At 37.6% G+C, this 24,661-nt stretch overlaps 1 protein-coding gene across 3 annotated transcripts; it reads left to right on the top strand.

Annotated features, from left to right (window-relative positions):
* Window positions 1-623: 623 nt before the first annotated feature.
* On the top strand, window positions 624-23,815 carry ccdc120b (coiled-coil domain containing 120b). 3 transcript variants are annotated; one of them, XM_051913276.1, is made up of 11 exons: window positions 624-866; window positions 14,358-14,472; window positions 14,563-14,664; window positions 17,137-17,267; window positions 17,627-17,734; window positions 17,816-17,936; window positions 18,475-18,531; window positions 18,646-18,802; window positions 18,882-18,983; window positions 20,018-21,037; window positions 21,253-23,815. In XM_051913276.1, the coding sequence occupies exons 3-11, from the start codon at window positions 14,616-14,618 to the stop codon at window positions 21,350-21,352; spliced, it is 1,845 nt and encodes a 614-aa protein (XP_051769236.1). In that variant the 5' UTR covers window positions 624-866; window positions 14,358-14,472; window positions 14,563-14,615; the 3' UTR covers window positions 21,353-23,815. The 3 variants fall into 3 exon arrangements, with proteins under 3 accessions (XP_051769236.1, XP_051769238.1, XP_051769237.1); XM_051913278.1 differs by having other exon boundaries at window positions 652-732; XM_051913277.1 differs by lacking the exon at window positions 624-866 and adding an exon at window positions 10,558-10,756.
* The last annotated feature ends 846 nt before the right edge of the window (window positions 23,816-24,661 follow it).

A 24,661-nucleotide genomic window follows, 5' to 3' on the forward strand; every position in this document is an offset into this window, starting at 1 on the left:
GATATATGAACAAACTCTATTTGAGAAAACAAGATATGTATTGTAACTGAAATCTACAGACGCAAACCGATAAAGTGTAATAAAATAACTTAAAAGTGCTTTTTGGATGTTTTCTTTCTACTACACACTACGAAATGGAAGCAAAAATTGACCAGTGCTTTTAAAAAAAACAATGGTCTTATCTTAATGAGGCTTTTTATTAAATGCTGGATTTAATACTGATGTTGGATTAACTAAAAGTCACTTTAACATACATTCTCTGCAGCATCCAAATGTTAATGTTCTCCTGCGGTATCATGGAACAAATATGCAATACACGCATGCGCCAAAGGGGGCGCCATAACACACCTCTGCATTCAATTCATGCGAAGTTGAGCTTCAAATGAAAATGTTTTCATTATGTAGTTATTAAAATACAATATTTTATAAAATATAAAAACTATAAAATTATCTAAACAGTTAATCATTTCACATGAAAAGTCTTTCTCTGGAATGTGGACCTGTTTTTTTTTTTTTAAGATGCTCGTTGCAAACAGACTATATCTTAGAAAGCACTGCAAGTCTCAGTTCAGACACGCTGTATGTAGTTACACTCAGTTGAGTCTATATAAATGAACAAGACTGAAAGAGTTAATCAGACAAGTGGATGCGTGTTGCTCTTCCCTGTTTGCCAGTCTCGTTCCAGAGGTGTGACAGCGCTTTACTGTGGATAACTGGGATGAATGCTAAAATGTGAGAGAAGATGTTATAATATCATTGTGCTGGCGTGATGCAAGGACCCTGTATGTGTTTTGCATGAACGGGAGGATGTGATCTGCAAGATGTGACTGAGGAGAGCCGCAGATGAATATTAATTGGCATCGCAGGTCCGTGCGCATGGTCTTTTCTTACGATATCTTCTATTAAACGTCGCGTTTTCTCAAACAGGCAACATTTATGGGAGTAATATTTGAAACATAAATATCACTTGATTTATATATGGATTTGAGATTTCAGTCAGCGTATGCTAAATGCAGGGACGCATGAGGAGAAATCTGCCTCCTGTCATGTTGGATTTCTAGGACCTTTTTGGTGTTGTGCTTAATGTTTGTATTAAGATGTCTTGTCATTGAAAACCAGCGTTCACATTCTCTTATTCGCGTCTCATTCATCCAGCATGTAGTTCTGCTGATGAAAGCGTCGCGCGTGGCTTTAAATGGGATTTTTCCGTGGCATGTTGCTATGCGATGGATTAATGATTCAAAACAGTTACACCTGTTATCTGTCGGCTAGGATTGATTAACAGGAAACGTGTCGTAAATGTATGTGTTCTTTCGGATAAGCCACAATGATCAGTAATGCGATACTATTTATCCAGGCGTGTGTCTCAGTTTGATTCATTTCAGTGATTCGAATCATTTGAATCAGTTACTAAAAAGATTTGTTCAGTGACCCTTTCCGCAGGTTACATCGCCAGTAGGTGGCCACAAGTTAGGCCACATTAGTTTTATTACTATTTATGGAATAACGATATAAAGTGTACAGTACTAGTATGCTACTGTGAATTCATTTTGAGTGAGTCATTCAATTGATTCTTTACAAACACTGAGTCGTTTACGATAGAAAGTCTTATCTTAAATTAAAAATTTGACTGCCATTTTGTTAACTGATAGTCATGATTTTTATCAAGCTGTACACTCTAAAAAATGCTGGGTTAAAAACAACCCAAGTTGGGTTGAAAATGGACAAACCCAGCGGTTGGGTTAAATGTTTGCCCAACGTGCTGGTCAGTTTTATTTAATCTTACTATTGTTTAAAAAATACTATATGGCTGGCTTAAAATGAACCCAAAATAGGTTGGCAATTAAAAATACAAAACACAATTAGCCTACTAGAGGCAACAATAATAATCAAAAGGTGAACATTTTATTAATAAGCAATTAATAAGTGTTCATTTATTAAGCATATTAATAAATGTTAATTTTCAACATGTTTTGGGATTATTTTAAGCAAGCAATACAGTAATTTTAAAACAATAGTTGAGTTAAATAAAACTACCCAGCAGGTTGGGCAAACATTTAACCCAAAAGCTGGGTTAAAACAACCCAGTCGCTGGGTTTGTCCAGTGTAAATAGCCTAAAGTTTCAATAACGTCCTCCTTACATCATTTTAATTACATATGGTCATTAGCAGGGCCATAACAATATTTTATGTACTTGTTAAACATGTATAATGGTTATAATTTCAAATAGAACAATGGTACTTACCACTATCATGTTTTTTGTTTGATTTTGTTTTGTTTTTAACATGTACCATGGTATTCTTTGGTGTACCTTTAGGTACCATGTAAATAGCATCAATATCACCTGCAGAATTCATTCAGTATATATCAAAAACTGATATCATCACTGTACCGTGGTATCACCACAGTAATTGTTTGTAAGAATACCAGCAATTTTTTTGTATTTTATACTATTATTGTATTTATTAATATTTTGAATTAGCTTCTATTTTTATATTTTCCTTCTTAATTTTAATTTTAGTTTGTGCTTTTGTCATTTTTAGTACTTTTATTTTTTTATATTTCTTGCCAAGTTTTGTGAAGGTGTGCCATTTACACTACATTGCCAAAAGTATTGGGACACCCCTCCAAATCATTGAATTCAGGTGTTCCAATCACTTCCATGGCCACAGGTGTATAAAATCAAGCACCTAGGCATGCAGACTGCTTCTACAAACATTTGTGAAAGAATGGGTCGCTCTCAGGAGCTCAGTGAATTCAAGCGTGGTACCGTGATAGGTTGCCACCTGTGCAGTAAGTCCATTCGTGAAATTTCCTCACTACTAAATATTCCACGGTCAACTGTTAGTGCTATCATAACAAAGTGGAAGAAATTGGGAACAACAGCAACTGAGCCACGAAGTGGTAGGCCACGAAAAATCACAGAGTGGGGTCAGCGCATGATGAGGTACACAGTGTGCAGAAGTCGCCAACTTTCTGCAGAGTCAATAGCTACAGACCTCCAAACTTCATGTGGCCTTCAGATTAGCTCAAGAACAGTGTGTAGAGAGCTTCATGGAATGGGTTTCCATGGCCGAGCAGCTGCATCCAAGCCTTACATCACCAAGTGCAATGCAAAGCATCGGATGCAGTGGTGTAAAGCACGCCGCCACTGGACTCTAGAGCAGTGGAGACGTGTTCTCTGGAGTGACCAATCACGCTTCTCTGTCTGGCAATCCGATGGACGAGTCTGGGTTTGGCTGTTGCCAGGAGAACGGTACTTGCCTGACTGCATTGTGCCAAGTGTAAAGTTTGGTGGAGGGGGGATTATGGTGTGGGGTTGTTTTTCAGGGGTTGGGCTTGGCCCCTTAGTTCCAGTGAAAGGAACTCTTAATGCTTCAGCATAACAAGACATTTTGGACAATTTCATGCTCCCAACTTTGTGGGAACAGTTTGGGGATGGCCCCTTCCTGTTCCAACATGACTGCGCACCAGTGCACAAAGCGAGGTCCATAAAGACATGGATGAGCGAGTTTGGTGTGCAGGAACTTGACTGGCCTGACCTCAACCCGATAGAAAACCTTTGGGATGAATTAGAGCGGAGACTGCGAGCCAGGCTTTCTCACCAACATCACTGCCTGACCTCACAAATGCGCTTCTAGAAGAATGGTCAAAAATTCCCATAAACACACTCCTAAACCTTGTGGAAAGCCTTCCCAGAAGAGTTGAAGCTGTTGTAGCTGCAAAGGGTGGACCAACTCCATATTAAACCCTACGGATTAAGAATGGGATGTCATTAAAGTTCATGTGCACGTAAAGGCAGGTGTCCCAAAACTTTTGGCAATATAGTGTATATTATGTGGTTTTATTTTACAATGCTACTTTCATCCAGCCCACATCATGATGCTTAATTTGTATGACAATCAGCAGATTTGCCCATTCATTCAAATGAAACATGCACATTTTGCGTGTCATGGCACATAATGAACTGCGCTTCTATAATTGAAGCTCTTGAGTTTAGCTCCCTCACTGACGTCCCACTATGTTCACTGCTAGCTGAGGATGGTGTATGTGGTTTGAAGTGTCTAGACTCTGAGTCACTCTGCTTTGCAAAGCACAGATTTCTTGCTCCATCTAGCACTGTCAAGAGTGTATTTTCAGCAGATCTCTCCTGTTTTGACCTCCTATCTCTCCAGGGTGCAACAGCAATAAAGAGTTCAAACTGAGTCGATTGTAGCTTGATGTTGTAGCCATGTGTACACAACCAGGCACAAAAGACTCATGCTGGGAATTCCAGGGTAACATCTTTTTAGCTTGTTATATTTTCAACCCGACTTGCAGTGTGCAGGGTTTTGAAGTATTTTAGATGGTTATAGGAAGTGATAATATATAGAGGCAGCAACTACATGCTTAAGGAGATAATTCACATGTATTGACAAAGACAACACTCAAACATTTTTCAAAATATCTTCTTTTGTGTTCCGCAGAAGAAAAAGGCATGACAGAATGATGACAGAATTTTAATTTTTGGGTGAACTATCCCTATAAGTCTTGAGTCATCACCACAAATTACAGTGCAGGGTGTGAGTGTTAGTGTCCAAACAAATGGCTTTCTGTTATCTGTCCAGCTGCCATGCTGTCTGACCCCAGGACAGGGTCTGAGGTGGCAAAACACTGTCTCCACCCCGGCTAGGCTGTGAAATGTACATGTTTTCACAGAGGGATTTACCACAGTGTTGCCAAGCTGTGGTCAGCTTTGTTGTCGACTGTCTGTTTTGTCTTTGTTTATACAGTAGTAAAGAAAACACTGAGGAAAGAATGTCATCTTTGAGTGGACAAGAAAGAGGAGTTGAGCAATTACTCAGGCAGAAATAACACAAATTTAAGACTATTCGACGAGAGATTTAGCTCCATGTTGGGTGTTGTAAGGCTCTGATGTTCTGTACTAGTGCAACACTGCTCACATCATCAACAAACTGAAACAGTTTTTTTTTTTTTATATCTAAAAGGATACATAGACTTTACCTACTTGGCTGTCAGTGGGGTCCAATGTTGTTGTTTTTTTGTGTGAACTTTCCATTTAAGAATGAAGATAAATAAGAATTTGGACAAAAATGTGAGGGTTTTTCTTTGGTGGGGGGTGGGGGGCTTCTATAAAGGACATATGGGCCTGGTTTCACACCGGCATTTCCAAGGAAATTACCCGGAACGGTTTGTCCCAGGAACTTTTTTCAAAGGAACTTTTCCCCCCAGACCTGTTGCTGTCTACGTTTCCATCGCGGTCTAAAGTACCGTGAAGATTAGTCCGGTGACGTAGGACTGCGCTCGAGTTCCAGTTCACACTGGAAAGTCGTTGGTCCATCGGTCGTAATTTTTTAAATCCATTGTTGATTCGAATTACTGCACACAAGACTTTTAATAATGGTGCTTGAAATAAAATGCTGCGTGGAGTCAACCAATCAAAATGCTTTGTGAACTCAATCAGCATGTTCAGCGCCCAAGTCCCACCCCCGCGTTCCTGAACTTTAAAAAGTACTACCTAGCAAGCAGGGACTTTTTGAGGGGAAAATTTTTATCTGGAACTTCATTTAGATCCTGGTCCCTGCAGTTGAAACACACTGGGTACCACCCCAAAGTCCCTAGCTCCTGGGAAAGTTCCTGTGGTGGAAACATGGCTTTAGACTAAGCAAGTAGTAGGCCATAGTTAAATTAGGACATTTAAGTAGCTTTTATAAATGTGCCTTAGAAAAAAACATTATTGGTGTGCAGACAAAACAATGGCACTTACATATTTTAAAGGGATAGTTCACCCAAAAATGAAAATTTGATGTTTATCTGTTTACCCCCAGGGCATCCAAGATGTAGGTGACTTTGTTTCTTCAGTAGAACACAAATGATGATTTTTAACTCCAACCGTTGCCGTCTGTCAGTCGTATAATGCATGTCAATGGGAACTCCATCTATAAGATTCAAAAAACATGCACAGACAAATCCAAATTAAACCCTGCAGCTCGTGACGACACATTGGTGTCCTAAGACACGAAACGATCGGTTTGTGTGAGAAACCGAACAGTATTTATATAATTTTTTACCTCTAATACACCACTATGTCCAACTGCCTTGAGCATCCGGTTGGTGAGGTCTGAAAACGCGCTCTGATCTCTGATCTCTCGCGTGTATATGTCAATGAATGCGAGACATCACTTCCGTCATCAGAGCACGTTTTCATGGATGCTCAAGGCAGTTGGACATAGTGGTGTATTAGAGGTAAAAAATGATATAAATACTGTTCGGTTTCTCGCACAAGCCGATCGTTTAGTGTCTTAGGACATCAATGTGTCGTCACGAGCCGCAGGGTTTAATTTGGATTTGTCTGTGCATGTTTTTTTGACTCTTATAGATTGAGTTCCCATTGACATGTATTATACGACTGACAGACCACAACGGTTGGAGTTAAAAAATCATCATTTGTGTTCTACTGGAGAAACAAAGTCACCTACATCTTGGATGCCCTGGGGGGTAAGAAGATAAACATCAAATTTTCATTTTTGGGTGAACTATCTCTTTAAGATATTTTGCTTTCAGTTAAAACTAGGCTTAAGCCTTGTCTGTGAAACCAGGCAATGATCTCTAATACAAACAATGGCGTATTAATGGACGAGTGACATGGTCATAACACTACTTTAGGTCACATATGATGTAGTACGGCTTGTTGTATGTCACTTTATGACTGACTATGAAAATAAGGATATACTTATACAATACACTTGTTTATGAAAGATCACTTGGTTTTCTGTAAGTATGAAGGGTTACACTGAATGAGCAGAATTATGTGCTAACACTAAGCATATAAAGTACTTAAGAGGGCAGGTCCTTGATTCTGTAGCTACTAAAATGGTTTGAACACAGTGGTTGTTGTTTGACCTCTGTAACCTGATCTGCAGAGATCAAAGCCAAGGAGAGTAGAGGTTGGCAGGACAGCAGCTGGTTGTTCTTGAGAATCAGATGTAAGGAGGGAGGGTTACTGCTGGTCACACTTGCTCTGAGACTCAGAGGATTGAGCCGTATTTCATTATATTGAGCACAGTCCTCTTTTATTAGTTTTGCCCTTAACTAATGGTCTTTGAGATTAATTTTGACGACTTTGTTCACAAATCACTGCTATGGGGTAGCACAGATCAATCATTAAGGAATAATAATTAAAAAAAAGACTCCACCTGCAGTGTTTTTCCTTTTATGCTCATTAAGTTTAAAGTGCCCCTATTATGCTATTTTAAATTTTGCTTTGGAGGTCTCCTACAACAGGTTTACATGCATCCAATGTAAAAAAAAAATTTTTTTAAAAATTTTTATAATATACATTGCACACCACCTCTTTTCTCACAGTGTCTGAAGCGGCTTGATAAAGGATTCAGTCTCTCTAAACCCCACCTTTCTGAGAGCCTACTCTGCTCTGATTGGTCAGACAGCCCAGTATTTTGTGATTGGTCTACTGCTTACAGCATGTGTCGGAAACAAAATGGCCGTTAAAATATCCGAATTTCAGCTCTCAGCACTTACACAAACAGTAACAATGGTGTTGGTTTCACCGTATCAAATCCAGCGCGAGTCCTCATCTTTTGGAAATGAATTCGCAGCATACGACATGTTGCTACAACATGCTGCTTCTCATCTACAACTATAGTGCTTGAGGGTGGATCAAAGTACTAAGTAAACGTTGTTCATGGTCAGCCAATGAAGACCATAGGCTGGCATTATGCAAATTTGTTACAAACCTACATAGTTATGTTGCAGAACTGAGACTGAAATTGCTGATGACTCGTTTTGGCAGTTCAGATTCGATTCTTTCTTTTAGGAGGCAATAACTTTATTTGCCGTGCACTTTGATCTTTAAAACTTTGCAGACTTTTTACATTCATAAATAGCTATATTACACACTACATGAAAGTTAATATTCGAAAAAGCATAGGGGCACTTTAATACACTTACTTGTGTACACTTGTCTTGACCTACAATTGTTGACAATCAAATTGCTTTGGAGATCATCAACACTCCGTGTCCTCAATTATGTCTGTTTGTTTACTTACAAAATGCATGATTACCCTCTAAGCATGGCCCATTAGATGATGCTCAAATAATTTTGTCTGTGACTCAGAAACATTCTTGATTGCACCTCTGTTGTATTTTGAACTCTGAAGTGATGCAATTGCCAGAGAAAGACCGCGAGTGAGAAGGAGCGTAATCTCCAAGCACTAATCCTCTGATTCTTTGTGCACCAGAGCCCTATTGGTGTGCTAAAACAGGGCAGTGTAAATGAGAGACAGGTCATGACAAGTCCTTGGAATTGCCTTTGTCTGCTTTGAGAAAGCACTTCTCCCCCAAGCGCTAATCTCAGCCCCTCCGATTTCTACAATAAGGTCTCATGGTCACAAATAGCGTCAGATCCCTCTGCTATTCCAATTCACTATGCTGTCGTGTGCAGGAAAAGTGTGTCATAAATTTCTAGGCTGCATGTTCGTGCCATTGTGCTCATGTCATTTTTATATGATAGTGTTGTAGTATGTGTCAAAAATTCTAATCGATCCCATGAAAAAACATTAACTATTTTAGAAGCTAATGATTTTATATGAATTTGTACAGTGTTTCTTATATGGGAATTTTTAGAATAATGTTTGTATGAAGATCCAACCCTAAACCTAACCGTCAGGTTGTGTACAAAAGATTGACAAATTCATACGAATTAACCAACAATTCACCAAAACTCGTACACCTCTCTAAAACATCAGTTTAGCCATTTCCCCTGCCAACTCTTTGGCAATAAAAACAGAAATGCAGTTAGCAGATGGAGGTGTAGAAAACATTGCAGAGAACTAATATCAAGTGTTCATTGTGTCATATTTAGTTCTTGAAAGCTCATAAACTCATTTTATGTTCCAGATTTTCTTTGGTTGACTCTTTAATAAAAATTTCACTTAATAACAAACTGACTTTGCACTAAATAAAATAAATGAATACTTGATTGTTTTAAAGCTTGAATAGATCAGTTTTAAAAACAAAATAATTACCTTTGGTATTGTCACAGTTGTTCTTAAAAAGCACAGAAGAAAGCTGAGAGGAATGCTGCATGCAGAGGTCAGTAACTTGCTAAGTAAACACTGTTAACACACTTAATGTTTGTTCAACCACATGACTATTGACTTACAGGAATATCTCACCTAAAAATGAAAATTCAGTCATCATTTACTCTACATTTACCCTCATGTCGTTCAAATCCTATATGATATAGTTTCAGCTGTGAAAAACAAAATGAGAAATTGTGAAGATTGTTCTTGCAAATTAAGATATTTTTGTTGAAATCCGATGGCTCAGTGAGGCCTGCATAGCCAGCAATGACATTTCCTCTCTCAAGATCCATTAATGTACTAAAAACATATTTAAATCAGATCATGTGAGTACAGTGGTTCAATATTAATATTATAAAGCGACGAGAATATTTTTGGTGCGCCAAAAAAACAAAATAACGACTTATATAGTGATGGCCGATTTCAAAACACTGCTTCATGAAGCTTCGGAGCGTTATGAATCTTTTGTGTCGAATCAGCGGTTCAGAGCGCCAAAGTCACATGATTTCAGCAGTTTGGCGGTTTGACACGCGATCTGAATCATGATTCACCACAAAAGATTCATAATGCTCCGAAACTTCATGAAACAGTGTTTTGAAATCGGCCATCACTATATACGGTTTTTAGGCACACCAAAAATATTCTTGTCGCTTTATAATATTAATATTGAACCACTGTACTCACATGAACTGATTTAAATATGTTTTTAGTACATTAATGCATCTTGAGAGAGGAAATGTCATTTCTGGCTATGCAGGCCTCACTCAGCCATCGGATTTCAACAAAAATATCTTAATTTGTGTTCTGAAGATGAACGAAGGTCTTGTGAAGGTGAGTAATAAATGACATTATTTTCATTTTTGGGTGAACTAACCCTTTAAGGCTTTGGCATCTTCGGTCATGATTAATTCTCATGGTCTTTTTCCATGCAATGCTTTAGAAAATCTTTTGAGAAAGAAAGACATACAGGTTTGGAACCATGCCAGGTAAGGAAAAATGATGATAGAATGATCATATTTGGGTGTACTGTCCCTTTAAATATACAATCGCTATGAAGGCTCCCTACTCGCAGCAAAGGACATGGCGCACTCAACACGTGTGTTAGATAAACCTCTTCTCCTTTAAAAGATAAAAAGAATGATTTTAGAATGAGTGTAAATCATTCTCGTCTGCGACGTTTAAGTTAGAAACCATATGGTTGTTACGGACGCCACAGCCTCTCACCTGTCCGCTTTTCAGACCAAACCATTGAGCTTGCCGACATAATCTGAATTTATATCGCCATTTTGCATAGGAATTTTATATACAGTCGAATTGCCTGCAAAGACACAACTATAATTTATATATAACTTATAATTTATATATATTTAACAAAAAAACTTGTGTATGTTTAATATTTTATTGCCATTTTATGAGTGGGTAACCCCCGTCAGCGCATGTAGATGGTTTCGTCCTTGTTGCCTTTAGGGCTCGTAGAAATTACTGCCTGAGTTGCAACGTCTCCAAAGAAGAAACGCGATAAACATTTTACGTCGTGCAACTTGAGTACATGTTCATGAAATCGGACATGCAATGAAATAAGCACCTGCATTTCTCTCTCTCTTTTTTTTTTTTTTTTTTTTGGATATCTTCTTAGCGACTTAATTCGGTCAAGGTAAGTCCTTGTAACAGCACATTAAAGCTAAAAAGTTTCTCCAGCGGCTCAAGCGTGTCACGTGATAAATAATTGCTTACAAAATGTTAGTTAATTGGAAGTATTTTTTTCTTTCTCGTTTGACTTGTGTTTCCTTTTTAGCTGATGGTGATAAGTGATAATCTGTAAAATAAAACCATAGCCAAGTGTAGCGGATCATTTATAGTCACGTGTCGCTCCTTTAACAAATATACGTTGATTTTGTAAGTTGTTCATTCAGAAGGTCTTTGTTTGACAGACATGGATGTGCTAAAACGATTAGATACTCGTATGCATTGGAGTCACAGCTGTGTATACAGTCTCACCTGCCACAGCTGTCGTTAACACGCCAATTCACACACTGTATGTTTTGTTGTATGATGGTTGTAAACAGAAAAAGATCAGTCATTTTAAATAGACAGAGACAGTTATGTATCAAAACATTTAAGGTGAAATGTTCACCACTTTATACACATGAATTAGAATTTTTTTGTTTGTTTCTATTAAAAATTGTTGTCATAAGTTGTTCCAAACCTATATAACAATAATGTATAACATTATTTCTCCCATGGAACACAAAAGGGCAGTTTTACAGTCACAGTCACCATTCACTTTGATTGCATTTTCCCCCTGCACTGATAGTGAATGTCTGAGACAGTCATTCTGCTAAACACCTCCTTTTGTGCATGACATCAAGTTGAGCAAATTGTATAATTTTTGGCTGATATAACCCTTTAAACCAGGCATTACATATGGCAAGTTGGCGAATCTACGCTATACCAAAATTGCTGTGAAGTAAAAAATGTAACAAAGTATCCTCAAAAATTATAAATATTACCATGATATACACAGGTCCGTGAATATAAAATATTATAAATGCCTAAACAACAGCAGAAATGTGATTCATCCGCCTAACATGGAGCAAACGCTAAATAGGGTATTATTATTAAACTTTGTCAGAGATTTATTTCACTATGCTTGATACTATAGTTGCATTTTGGTATTTTTTATTTTTTTTGTCTAATTTTTCTTAACATGCACTTACACTGCTGTTGTCTCTATATGGATCTCTGGCTCTCTTGCTTTTCCCTGTCTCACACTTTATCTCTTTCACATGTTTTGTCCCAGGACATTGGGTGCTTTGTCATCAAATTCCCACAAATCCCTTGTTTATATCTCTCTCATTGTTCTCTCTGAATCAGGTTTTGATCTCTGAGCATTTATCCTCCCCTCTCTCCTCCCATCAAGCTCTCTGCCAGGTCTCTACAAGAGCCGAGGTGTGCGATATCTGTTAGCATGTGTCCACCAGATGTGCTCAGAATCTTATTCCTTCAATTGCTCCGTTGTGGAGTATTAGAGTAGCTTGTTTTGAATATTTTGCCTGTTTTTTTGTTTGTTTTTTTGCATTTATACCCCTACTTACACTATTTTACATTCATACCCCTACTTACACTTGCTATACTTTGTAGTCTGTTTACCCTGCTCATGGTGGTTTTATGTCTTGTTTTGTTGCTGGGTGCATTCCCAGCCATCCATCTTACCACATGACCCACGCCACTTCCTCACAAACAAAAACACATTCTGCTTGTTCTGCCCATGTCTTGCCAGCAGGCTTTATAACATAAGTATGATTCATGAACAAGCTGTCAGATTGGTGACATTTGCCATTTAAAATGTTTTGTCTTGTTTGTGAAAATACGATGGATTCAAATTAATTTTAAGTGGATGTCAGTATGCAAGTTATATATATAATAATTTATGTCAGTAAATGCACTGAAACTGGACTGGAGTCTAAAATTTACAGTAATATATGTTTAATGTTTTTCGAAGCATTTTGTTTACATGGTAAAATAAAACATGTAGTTGTACTTTACCTTTTTTTGCCAAATACTTTTGTCAGATAAATACCTTAAAGGGTTAGTTCACCCAAAAATGAAAATAATGTCATTTATTACTCACCATCTTCAGAACACAAATTAAGATATTTTTGTTGAAATCCGATGGTTCAGTGAGGCCTGCATTCACAGCAATGACATTTCCTCTCTCAAGATCCATTAATGTACTAAAAACATATTTAAATCAGTTCATACGAGTGCAGTAGTTCTACCTTAATATTATAAAGCGACGAGAATACTTTCTGTGCGCCAAAAAAACAAAATAATGACAATGTAGTGATGGGCCAATTTCAAAACACTGCTTCGGAGCTTTACGAATCGAATCAGTGACTTTTAGGGTCATTCAAAACAAATATCCCCTCCAGGCAACACTTTTGGCCACTACTGCAGTCAAAAATTAGAAAAAAAATCAAACCTGGAGATAAAGTTTTAGGATTTTGTTATAACATAAAATTATGTTAATTATTTCAAAGTGATCTCAGATTTTTAGAATTTTAATTTTAGCATAGCCGACACAATATAGGTGAAATTGTTGACATTTTGTTATTTGTTATGTTTCATTAAAAGTTGCTCATTCGTTTGGTATGACAATTGCTAAGAGGCTGATTTTACGAATGTGGAAAACTGATTCTGTGCCTAAGTTTGAAATGTGGGGTAGAGATCTTGTAAACATGCTTGCATTGGAGAGATTGAGATACATTAACAATGATAAATCTGAGGTATTTGATCAAATTTGGGGACAAAGTTTAGAACATCTTAAGGTAACTGATGTAGTGCATTCATAGCCAATGACCCATGTTAATGTCAAAGTTATTAGTAATGGAGTGTAATCTCTTTGTATTTATTGATAATGTGTTTAATGTAGTGCCTAAAGTTTTATTAATAAGCTGACAATAGTCAGGATAATGCACTTTATCTCTCTTGTTGTATTGTACACATTAGTCATAAGGGTAGTAGATGTTTTATTTTAATATATATATATATATATATATATATATATATATATATATATATATATATATATATATATATATATTAAAATAAAACAATATATATATAGGATTAAGTGACTCTACAACATTTACGAATTTGTATCCAGCTTAAGCATTACCTGTCTATAAAGATAATTTGTCTTTCTATGCATCTGTCCCTCAAATGTTCTGTTTTTGTTATAAGTTCTTTTATTTTTTTTTCCCCCCTCACTGTTGTCTTTGTTCTGTTTGTTCTGTAAAAAAGAAAAACACTAAAATAAATGTTTGTGACACTCAAAATGTTTCTGCAACCCTAGATTTAAATGTAACGTATTTGGATAACCTGGGTTGCCACAATGACCTGATACGGGCTCTCACTTTCACACCCTTGGTCATGTTACCCTCTGATGACATAACTTACAGAAAGTCAGAGGAGAGGTAATTGTTTAATGAATGATTTAGTGGCACAACAGAGATTCAAGTATGAAAATGATCACCATCTTTTTTTTTTCATTTATTTTGATAGCATTATTTGCACTTCGCCTCTTTGAATTAATGTATTCTGTTGTCTTTAAATTGCATTTTTTGGCAGAACAAGCCATTAACCTCGTGTAAGCCATCATTAGAGGACTGAGTTACAGCCAGAATAAATCAATCTCAGGAACATATATAAGTTATTAGTGCGTATAACAAATATACTTTTTTCTTCCATACTAGGGGCTCTGCAGTAATTTGAGTAGTCGCACAGTGGCTCCCTCCACAGGCTACTGGATACTGCCATATCGTGGCCCTCGACACCGAATGACATGCCTCACGTGACTCAAACTATAAGGTGATGGGAGGTTCTTCTCAGATCAGTCTCAGTTCATTGGTAGCTTAAATTATACATGTTAATTAGATCTACATTGTTCTTTGTCTACAGGAGCTGAGGGTTAATTGGGAGCTAAATTCACAAGACTTCCTGAAATACATTCTATGGAGGTCAAAGGTCACCTGATCACTACCATGGGCTTAGGGGCTCCAGGTGAGCCTACCTAAATAATTCCTTGTTGAGAATTCCTTATTTAAAGCAAAGAAGCACCGTATATATTATATATTTTTTGTGTTGTTTGATATTGGATGCTTATTTGTACCATTTTAAAACAATTCTTGTGTATTTTAATAATACACACTTTTTTTTTTTTTTTTTGATATTATTAATGTCTTTACTATCACTTTTGATTAATGTAATGCATCCTTGCTTTCAAAAAAAAGTCTTACTGACCCCAAACTTATGAAAGGAATTGTATATATTGGTGCGTTCAAGTCCCCCTGGGAAGTTCGTGTTTACAAGGTGGGAAGTTGTTTACGATGTCAGTGCGTTCAATGGCCTGTTGCATGAAGCTAGCTGAACAAACGCTTGAGTTTCAGAGTAGGTTTAGAGTTGACAAATCCAGATAAATCCAACCTGGTTTAGATCAGGTTCATCAGGTCTCATAAGGCTTGGTATAAACGTTCTCTGTCAACTCAGGTTTGATCAAGAGATAATAATTCTGAAGCTTGTGCACCTGAAAGTGTGACACATGCGGCAACAGCCAATCACACAGAACATGGAGAGCGTCCGTTTGATTCACTTCTCACGAGAGAGACGGCGAATTCACTGTTCTTCTGAAGATTAAGAGATTGTTCTGAAAAATATGAAATTAAACACATTTACAAGGCAGGAATAAACACTGCTGCTGCAGTGAAAGTTTGAGAAGGCAGCTAAAAGAAAATATCTGACCATATCAATGCATGTGAATCGAAGAAATAGGCCTAACAATTTACATAGGTTCACTTTATATATTAAAGGTGCAATATGTAATATTTTCTGTCCGCTAGAGGTCGCTAGAGGCCTATTCAAAACAAAGGCGTAGCTTGATGACACCAAGTTTGCGCGTGGAATCTTGGGACATGTGGTCTTCACCTCAACGCCCTGTGGAAAAGAATTGGAATAGGACTCGGGAAGAAATCATGTTCATGTATGCGATTATTAACGTTACTGTAGTATGAAGCAGAGCAGGACCGAGTGTTGCGGGAGCTGAACGAGGCCGCTGGAGCGATTGCGTAACACACGCCGCGAGCAGCAGAACGTTTATTATGCCACTGTCGCCGGCGCTGCTTCCGCTTTTCCGGTCATGAGTATGAGGGAACACAGCTCTGTTTATCATATTAGATACATTTGAGTGTGTTAAAAATGATGTTATAACGTTACTCTGTGTCATTAAAACATGTAAATATTAAAGTGTCTTTGGGGTTTCCATGGTTTCTACAAAATAAAACCGGAAACCGAGGGTAACGCGGGTATGACGCGATTGACAGGCGACTACTCACACGTCCCGGAGCCTTGGTTAAAATTGCAATTTTCTCACGATTTACAAATAGTTGCAAACATTTGGATATTTTAAGTACTTAAGTGAACAAAATATATAACACTGGCCTAGTGGTTTTTGGCTATTTTACTGCAAAATTCTTACATATTGCACCTTTAATGGATGTATTATATTTATATAATTTAAAAGCAAAGTTTAATATTAATCATCAATTAATATAATAATTATATAAATATATATTATATGAATTATAAATAATTATTTATATGATATATAAATATAATAAATAATTAAAAGCAAAAGATGAGCAATTTTGTCTCTAAATTTCTTTCACTCTGAACTGCTTTTATTTGGAGCAAAGGATACAGGGAGAGTGGCTTTATTGCATCAGATACATGTCACTTTACTCACAGCTGATTGGCCCAGTTTGCGATCTCTAACCCAGAATAAAACCTGCTCCAGAGCAGGGTAGCTGTGTAGCGTAAGTTACCATGACAATGAACACCGCTAAAAACTAGTCCACCTTCTTGAGCCCGAAAAAAAACAGTTTGCTCAAACTAATCTCAAACTTACCTTTATGCTTTGTGCAAACGGCCACAAGTCACATTCGTCGGAGTAAGATGGTGTTGTACCTTCTCTTAATTAACTACACAAAAATAAAAATTTTTTTTAACTCTACACTTGTAGAAAATGAAGAACAAAGATTGTGCATCAGGTGTGTTTAATTTTTTTTATGTTTTTAATTAATTTATGAAGCCACTGTAAACTTTATCGTTACATATTATATTGTGATATTACAATGCTAACATACTTTGTGCAAGCAATTAGCTTACTTTGTCAGGCTTTTCTATTTACAACAATGTCACTGCTAAATATTGTGGTATTCCACCACATTTCTCACTGACATGCCCCCGACTCATAAACATAGGGGCTTCAAGAAAATCCTGAGCTTCCCACTTGTATTAACGACATTGTGGTGCTGTACATGTGCGTTCAACTCGTAAATACGATCTTTCTGACATGACTTGAATGCATCATATAATTACTTTTTTTTTATTTTAGTATTGTACATTGAATTTTGCACACTTAGAATGGATTTATACAACTTTGGCTTTCTGTCTCATGCACATTGTGCTCGTGCACAGATGTCCAGGGCTGTCAGGACAGCAAGCTGCAAGCAGAGCGAATCTCAGAGCTGCAGGAGCGAAAACAGAGTCTGCAGAGCCTTTTGATCAGTCGTCTCGGAGAGCTGCGGCAAGTGTGTCTTCTGGAGGCGGTGAGATGGTTTAATAAATTTTGGAACATTATTTTACTTTTAGGTAGACGCTATAAAGTATTCTCTCAAAGAAACAAACACAAAATGCTGGCTTCACAAGTGAATGAAATATGATTCACTAAGTTTCCAGGTCTGCATGAAATATTTTTAAAAGTGAATTCTCTTATTGATGTGTGAAGTTTTGGTGTTAGGATTTGCATTTATGTGAAGAACTGTTTGTTTTTTGAATGTAGATGTACAAAAAAATCTGAACTAGGCGTACTTATTTGAATAATCTGTTCTAACGGATGGCAACAAACAGCGTGACATTCCCTAGTGAAGCGAATAGAAACAAAGTAAAATTTTAAATGTCTGTACAGGAGCTCACAGGGAAGCTTCCACGGGATTTTCCTTTAGAAGAAGGGGAAAGACCTCCCTTTGTTCAGCGCCGAGCTGGCCTGGCCCCTCATGTTACCTCAAAAGGAGAGGTGAGTCTGTTTGCTGAAAGATAATAAAAGGATTCTCCTAACAGTTTAATAAAATAATAACCATATCTGTTTTCCATGTAGGATGACCCAGGTCAGCGAAGGCAGATGAAGGCTCTCTTCAGTGGTGCCCTGCGCCGGAGCATCGATTATGATAAAAATGCATTGCACAGTAAGAGGACTGTTCATCGGGGATGTCACACGGGTAACGTTACACACACATGTGCGCACACCACACAAACACAAATGAAATTCTGGTAAACATTGTTTATTTGGTACAAAGTGCATACACTGGGAATGGCTCTACAGGAAGTGCATGGTAACTGAGTCTTTTCCCCTCATTATGCAAGTCTGTTCCTTGAAAAGGACAATGGACTAATGTTGACAGACTTTGATATTTATAAATGACTTGACTAAATGTTTTAAACAAAAAATTTATATTAAAAAAACTTGCGCCTTCAGACACATTTTTATGATTTTTTTAAAAATGAAATTAATACTTTTATTCAGCAAAGATGCATTAAATGATCAAAAGTGACAGTAAAGACATTTGCAGTGATACAAAGTTTTTCTATTTTAAATAAATACTGTTCTTCTGAACTTTCTATTCATCAAAGAATCCAAACAAAAGATCTAAGCAACACAACTGTTATGAACTTTGTGTGTGAGTGTGTATATAATAAATAAATCTGTTCTTTGTGTAATTATTTTAATGTGATATTTTTTTTTTTTAATACTTTCAGAGGAAACTGTGAAGTCAGAGAGCAGTTCAATGTCAGACTCAACATCACATGACAATGGTAAGGTCTCTTAACATTATAAAACAATGAAAGTGCATCTCAATTACCACACTGGTCTGTTTTTGGAAGGCTGTAACTGTGATATTGTACAACCCTGTCAACTGTGGTTTACAGAGGATTCGTCTCCCAGTGTGGCACCTGAGCATCGCTCCTTGTCTCACCCCCGGCTGGCCCCAGGCAGTCCCGACAGTAGGCTCTGTAGGAAGCTGTCACCTGTGGAGATTTACTACGAGATGAGGACTCGCCGCAACTCAGCCTCAAGCTCTGTGAGGTGAGCGGAGGGGGATGTTTTCACAAGCTGAAATGGGTAAGGTTTACACTACAAATAAAACTTATGAATGTTCATCCAGCCCGAGTCACTCTATCCCAAGAAGTGCATCCAATGTGGAGGGCAGAAGTGTTCCAGCCACACCACTGTTGTCCCGCACTGCACCAATCAGTGTCCATGTGAGGTAATGACTCTTTTCTGTTCATTTCTTCTGCTATTTGTACACTGTGTCTACACTTTGGCTCTGTTCCAAAACCTAGTGAGCAGCCTACTGCCTATAAAAGCATCTGCCTTCTAAGGCAACACCCAAACTGGCATTTACATGTCCAGCAACACAGCAATAGCACAAACTGCATGAATGATTCTTATATAGTTTGATATTAGCTTGTTGCGAAGCTAACAATAGGCACAGACATAACACTACCGTTTAAAAATTTGGCGTTGTTCATAATTTTTTTCTGTTTTTGGAAAATTAAAACTCTTCTGCTCACCAATGCTGCATTTACAAAAATACTGTAAAAACAATATTATTGTGAACTATTATTACAATTGAAAAAAAATGTATGTTGAATGTATTTTAAAATGTGATTTATTTCTGTAATGGCAAAGTTGAATATTCAGCATCATTACTCCAGTCTTCAGTGTCACATGGTCCTTCAGAAATCATTCTAATATGCTGATTTGGTGCTCAAGAAGTATTTATTATCAATGTTGAAGATAAATGTTTTTTCTTTTAATAAAAAGTTCAAAAGAACAGCACTTATTTGAAATGGTTACTTTTGATCAATTTAATGCGTCCTTGCTGAATAAAATAATAAATTTTGAACATAAACACAAATATTGGGAGTAAAACAGTTTAAAATTAAATATTACTTTAAAACTTTTCAGTATGGAATTAAATATTTTAGATTTTACATGTTAGAATTTTTCTTGCTTTGTGTGCCGTCTTTTAACTGAGCTCAGGAAAATGCTCCCAAGATTGGCTTCACCGCAAATAATAATCCCTTGTAATTTGGCCAAAATAAAATACCTTTGCAGATAGTATGATTATATTGGAACAGGCCTCATGTCAGGAGTGCACTTATGATGCCTTCAGGTCACTAGATTATCACTGTAGATCCACTTTAGAGCCAAATGTTTTTTTTTTTTGTTTTTTTTGGTTAATTCGTATTACCACTAATAACTTCTTACTGTCATATCTTCTTCTTCTTCTGCTAGGCCAGAGATGCCTGGTGGTATTGCACTAAAGCAGTGGTGTGGAAGTCCAGATCTTCCTCAGTTTGTCCCACTGGCATCTTTGGAGGGCTCCTCATCTGAGCGCCGCAGCTGCCCCTACAGCTCCCGCGCTCGCCGTAGCAACAGCTCTGAGGCGCTACTTGACCGCTCGAGTCTCCCTGAGCCCGGTCCTCCCCGCAATGGTATGCCACCCCGAGCTGGACCATACAAGAGCTCTGAGTCCCTCACGGATGGGAAGCTCCGTCAGATATATCAAGGCAGCCCAGAGAGACAGATGATGGGGTTTAAAGACCAGGGTCGAATGCGCTCCTCTCTTGGTGGCCAAAGCAGTGGCACTGGTTACAATGAGATTTTGATAGACTACATTTGGGGCAAACAGCAAAAGAAGCCGCTCCAGGCTCCGCAGAATCAGTCAACAGGACGAATCTGGCCAGACTTCTCCACTCCTCCATCAGGCACCCCTCCACACTATAACGGTTTCTCACATTCGCAGTTACATCTGGCTGCCGCCCCACCTTCCTATAGCCCCATGCTGCTGCGGGGTCAAGAGGCCGAACCCCGTCGGGTCAAAGTGACACGAACAAAATCCTGCGGACCCTTCATCCCACAGGATGCTGTGTTGTTCTCGGCGTATGATCTGTCACATCCCTCCTCTGGATCCACAACCTCTTCTATTCCCAACCTGCTCCCTCACCATGCAGAGCTGTCCACTGCTGCAGCGTTCGGCCGCAGGCCACCTCAGTTCTCTCTGCCCACTCCTGAGGACTCCACCCGCAGTCTGCACAAGGCACTGGCACTGGAAGGACTCCGGGACTGGTATCTGAGGAATGCCTTAGGCTATTCCACTATGGCCAAAGGTCACGATGGACTTTCCATGCGCCACTCACACACTCATCACCACCTAGTGCACCAGCCTCAGTCCGTTCCAGCCGACCCACTGTACTCAGTGCACCGTCAGATACCTCAGTCAGCTTCATTTCATGGGCATCCCTTGCATGCCAGGTGAGTTTTCCACATTTCTATTTCATCCCAAAATGGGTGTGTATATATATATATATATATATAATTTTAATATATAGATAGAAAGATAATACCACAATTTTAAGGAAAAGAATTATCACAATGGTTTGGATTGAATAGTTTAGCTGTAAGTTAACCACTTAGACATTTTCTGATGCTGCCATTTTCAGTTTGATGATCTTTCTTCATCCTGGCAGGTCCGTGGAGCTCTCTCTCTACCCAGAGCCTTTCCCCTCAGAGGGGAACACTCAGAAAGAATCTGGCTCTGAGCCCCCTTCACCTGGAACACTGGTCTGACTGGCAGCCGACACACCCTAGGGCCTCCAATGCAACTTGTTGCAATATCCAATGCAAAATGTCACCTTGTTATAGGCATGCACCGGTCTGATACTGTGCGCAAATACTAGTACTCCTCTAGTACTAGTTTGTAGCATAAATGCTGCAACACAAAGAAAAAATGACAGCAGAACAAAATAGCATTTGGTTGGAGATATTGAACATTAAAAATATATAATTATATATAATATAATTTTAACAAAGTACAGGGAAGAAGGAGGCGGGAACCGGCAAACATTCAATGTAAAGTTTTAATCATAAAATAAACAAATAATAAAACAAAAGTAAAGCATTAATAAAACACCAACATAAAGTCCAGGCCTGGTCCTCTCTCTTCTAGAACTGTCGTCACTCCTCCTTCATCCTTCCGGAGCTCCTCCGTGGGACTGGAGACTTGTGTGGCGCACAGGTGATGCTCATTGGCACTCGTGCCACTGGCCTCGCTCCATTCCCACGGCTATCGGCCCTGCCCTGCTTGCCACAATATTATATAAATTACGACATTATTTAAAAGTACAAGTATTGTACTGCATCTAACAGAGATATTGGTTCATCCCTACATTGTTCAGCAAATAAGGAGGCATCTTTAAACAACAGAGAACTGAAATAGTAGATCAGTGTGTTGGCTGTCATAGATCTAGCGCTGCGCTTGATTGTAAACTGGTGTTTACAAGGTACATTTTGTTTTGTTTTTCTCCATACTCTGTGTGTGTATTAATGGGATGTTATTGTAATGTATCTACATTTTGAAAACAAATTATAAAGTTAATCATCTCCACTTCATCCTGAGATATATTTATATATTTTCAGAGAATAAAATAGATTATAAGATGTATGTATTCTAAATTACTATTTTGTAACTAATATGTTTCAGGTTAACAGTCATTTAATTATATACAAGACTACTCTGAGTTTAATGAACTCATGCATTTTAATGTACTATAACAGCAGTGAATGTGTTGCATACCTGTTTGTTTATATCTATATATCTAAATATCTATATGTAGCTTTGAAGAGTATGATAAAAGCATTTCATATAAAGGACCTTGAAGTGAGGATGAGCTTTTTCTCTTGGAGGGCTTATATTCTCTGAAGTTCTAGACATGCAAACAAGCTTATGCCTGGTCTCTAAAATGAACTTTAAAGCTCTAATACAGGGATTTATTATACTATTTAGCCAGCAGTTATCGAATCCATAATTTCAAAGAACTTGAAAAGGATTGGCCTAAAATAATGTGATCTTGAGCTCTGAAATGGTATAGAGGCCTGTTCACGCACCAAGTGAAAAAATTTCAAAAAACATGCATGAGAAGATGAAATGATGCATCCTTATGAAATCCTTTACAGAGTCAGAAATATATTAATGTGATTATTAACATTTATTTTATTTAGTTGTTTTTTGTTGTTAATTTTTGAATGCCAAATTATTTAGTTTGCCATTTTTCTCAAAACTGTTATCGAAAATTGTTTGCATATATATTACTTTCATGATTAGTCTATTCCGACTTGGCAACCCCTTTAATTGATATTCTGCAGTATTCAAAAATTATAGCTGAGCATTTACTGTAGTTTACATGTTGAGAAGTGGCATAAGCTGGTCTTATGTTTGCACTCGTTGTAAGCAAAATACCTTATAATTGTCTTAACCGGTCAGCTAACTTGTTTTTAAGTCCTTTTAGTTACAGTTCCTGAGTTGATGGTTTAGTTTTTCTTTAATTGTTCTTGCTGAAATAGTTGTTCTGGCAAAGCATATCTTATTTTTACCAATTACACAGTTTCTGATGATTACCCTTGAAATCAGCACAATTTGGTGTCCACTATTAAATGCAAGACTAATTTGTCCCCATGTTACGCCTATGTATTATTGCTAAAACTGCAGAAGATAAGTCATATGATGGTTTAAGCTTCAAATGATGATGGTTTGTTTAATACTTGGTTAATTAGACTTGAAGAATTCACATGTAGTTGCTACTCTTCATGTTGCAGGTTTGTGAGGTGCCTCCAGCTGGTATCTGAAACTCATGACCAAACAGCTGTGCATTGCTAGTCTCTCTTAGTGTATTTTGGTGACATAAATGTCTGTACTGTAATTAATTATAAATAACGAAAAATACCTATATGTAGCAACTTGAATAAACAATATATATTGTATATTTATGAACTGATCAGATTTTGTATAAATATTTATTTGCATAGTACATGCCTCTAGTTTGTTTACATCAACGAAAGCGACTCTTGTTGGCATCTTTATGAATGACATCCTGTTTTGGCTTTAAATCATTGTAGCTTTTAGAATCATAAATGTATTGCTTGATTTTTTTTTTTATATACTTTTTACATTGTTTCTTTTTTCTTTTTACATTTCATATCAAGATGGTCTGTTAGGGAAAAAATTCATAATAAAGATCATGATATAAAGTCTCATTTTTTCCCTAATTGTCACACTTCTTTCACGAAAATGAATCGCACCTAAATTTAAATTTTAATTACAATGCATCATGTAAGCACAAATAAATTTCGGGTTACACAGTACATTCTGAAAGGCTGTTCAGTTCACATTCCTTACATTTATCTTTGGTCTTTGGTCAGATCACTTCCATGCCCACTGAACACTTGGAATGTGTTGGAATGTTTCCACTTCATGTGATTCTCTCCTATTCAAATTGGCGCACAGGCAGTTCTCTTTGAAACATGCTTCATCTACACTTCATATCCTTTTGTAAATGATGTTTTATTAACAAAGTTCAGGAGGAGCACGTTCAGATAATGAACCTAATTAACACAAGAGGAGCGCATTCAGTTAATCAACTCAATTAATGATAAGAGGTATATGTAGGTACTCTGGGTTTGGGCCAAAATTCAGTGCTTGGAGCCCTCCCCCTGGACAGCATGCCAAATACGTATAAGTGTGAACTTTTGAATTACAGTATCTCAAAGAAGTGAGTACACCCCTCGCATTTTTGTAAATATTTTATTATATCTTTTCATGTGACAACACTGAAGAAATGACACTTTGCTACAATGTAAAGTAGTGAGCGTACAGCTTGTATAACAGTGTAAATTTGCTGTCCCCTCAAAATAACTCAACACACAGCCATTAATGTCCAAATTGCTGGTCAAATTACTAATTAAAATGGCAATTAATGACCACAGCAAGTCAGGACCTCGGTTTAAAGGATCGTTCTTCTCACAGTCTAGTGCCCCTATCGCTGCACTCTGACTTTAGGAGCCATATAAGCCTGGGAGTGTACACCCCCTGCTGGCCTCACT

This window comes from Ctenopharyngodon idella, chromosome 11 (genome assembly GCF_019924925.1).
Source record: "Ctenopharyngodon idella isolate HZGC_01 chromosome 11, HZGC01, whole genome shotgun sequence".
In the NCBI taxonomy this organism is placed as follows: Eukaryota; Metazoa; Chordata; class Actinopteri; order Cypriniformes; family Xenocyprididae; genus Ctenopharyngodon; species Ctenopharyngodon idella.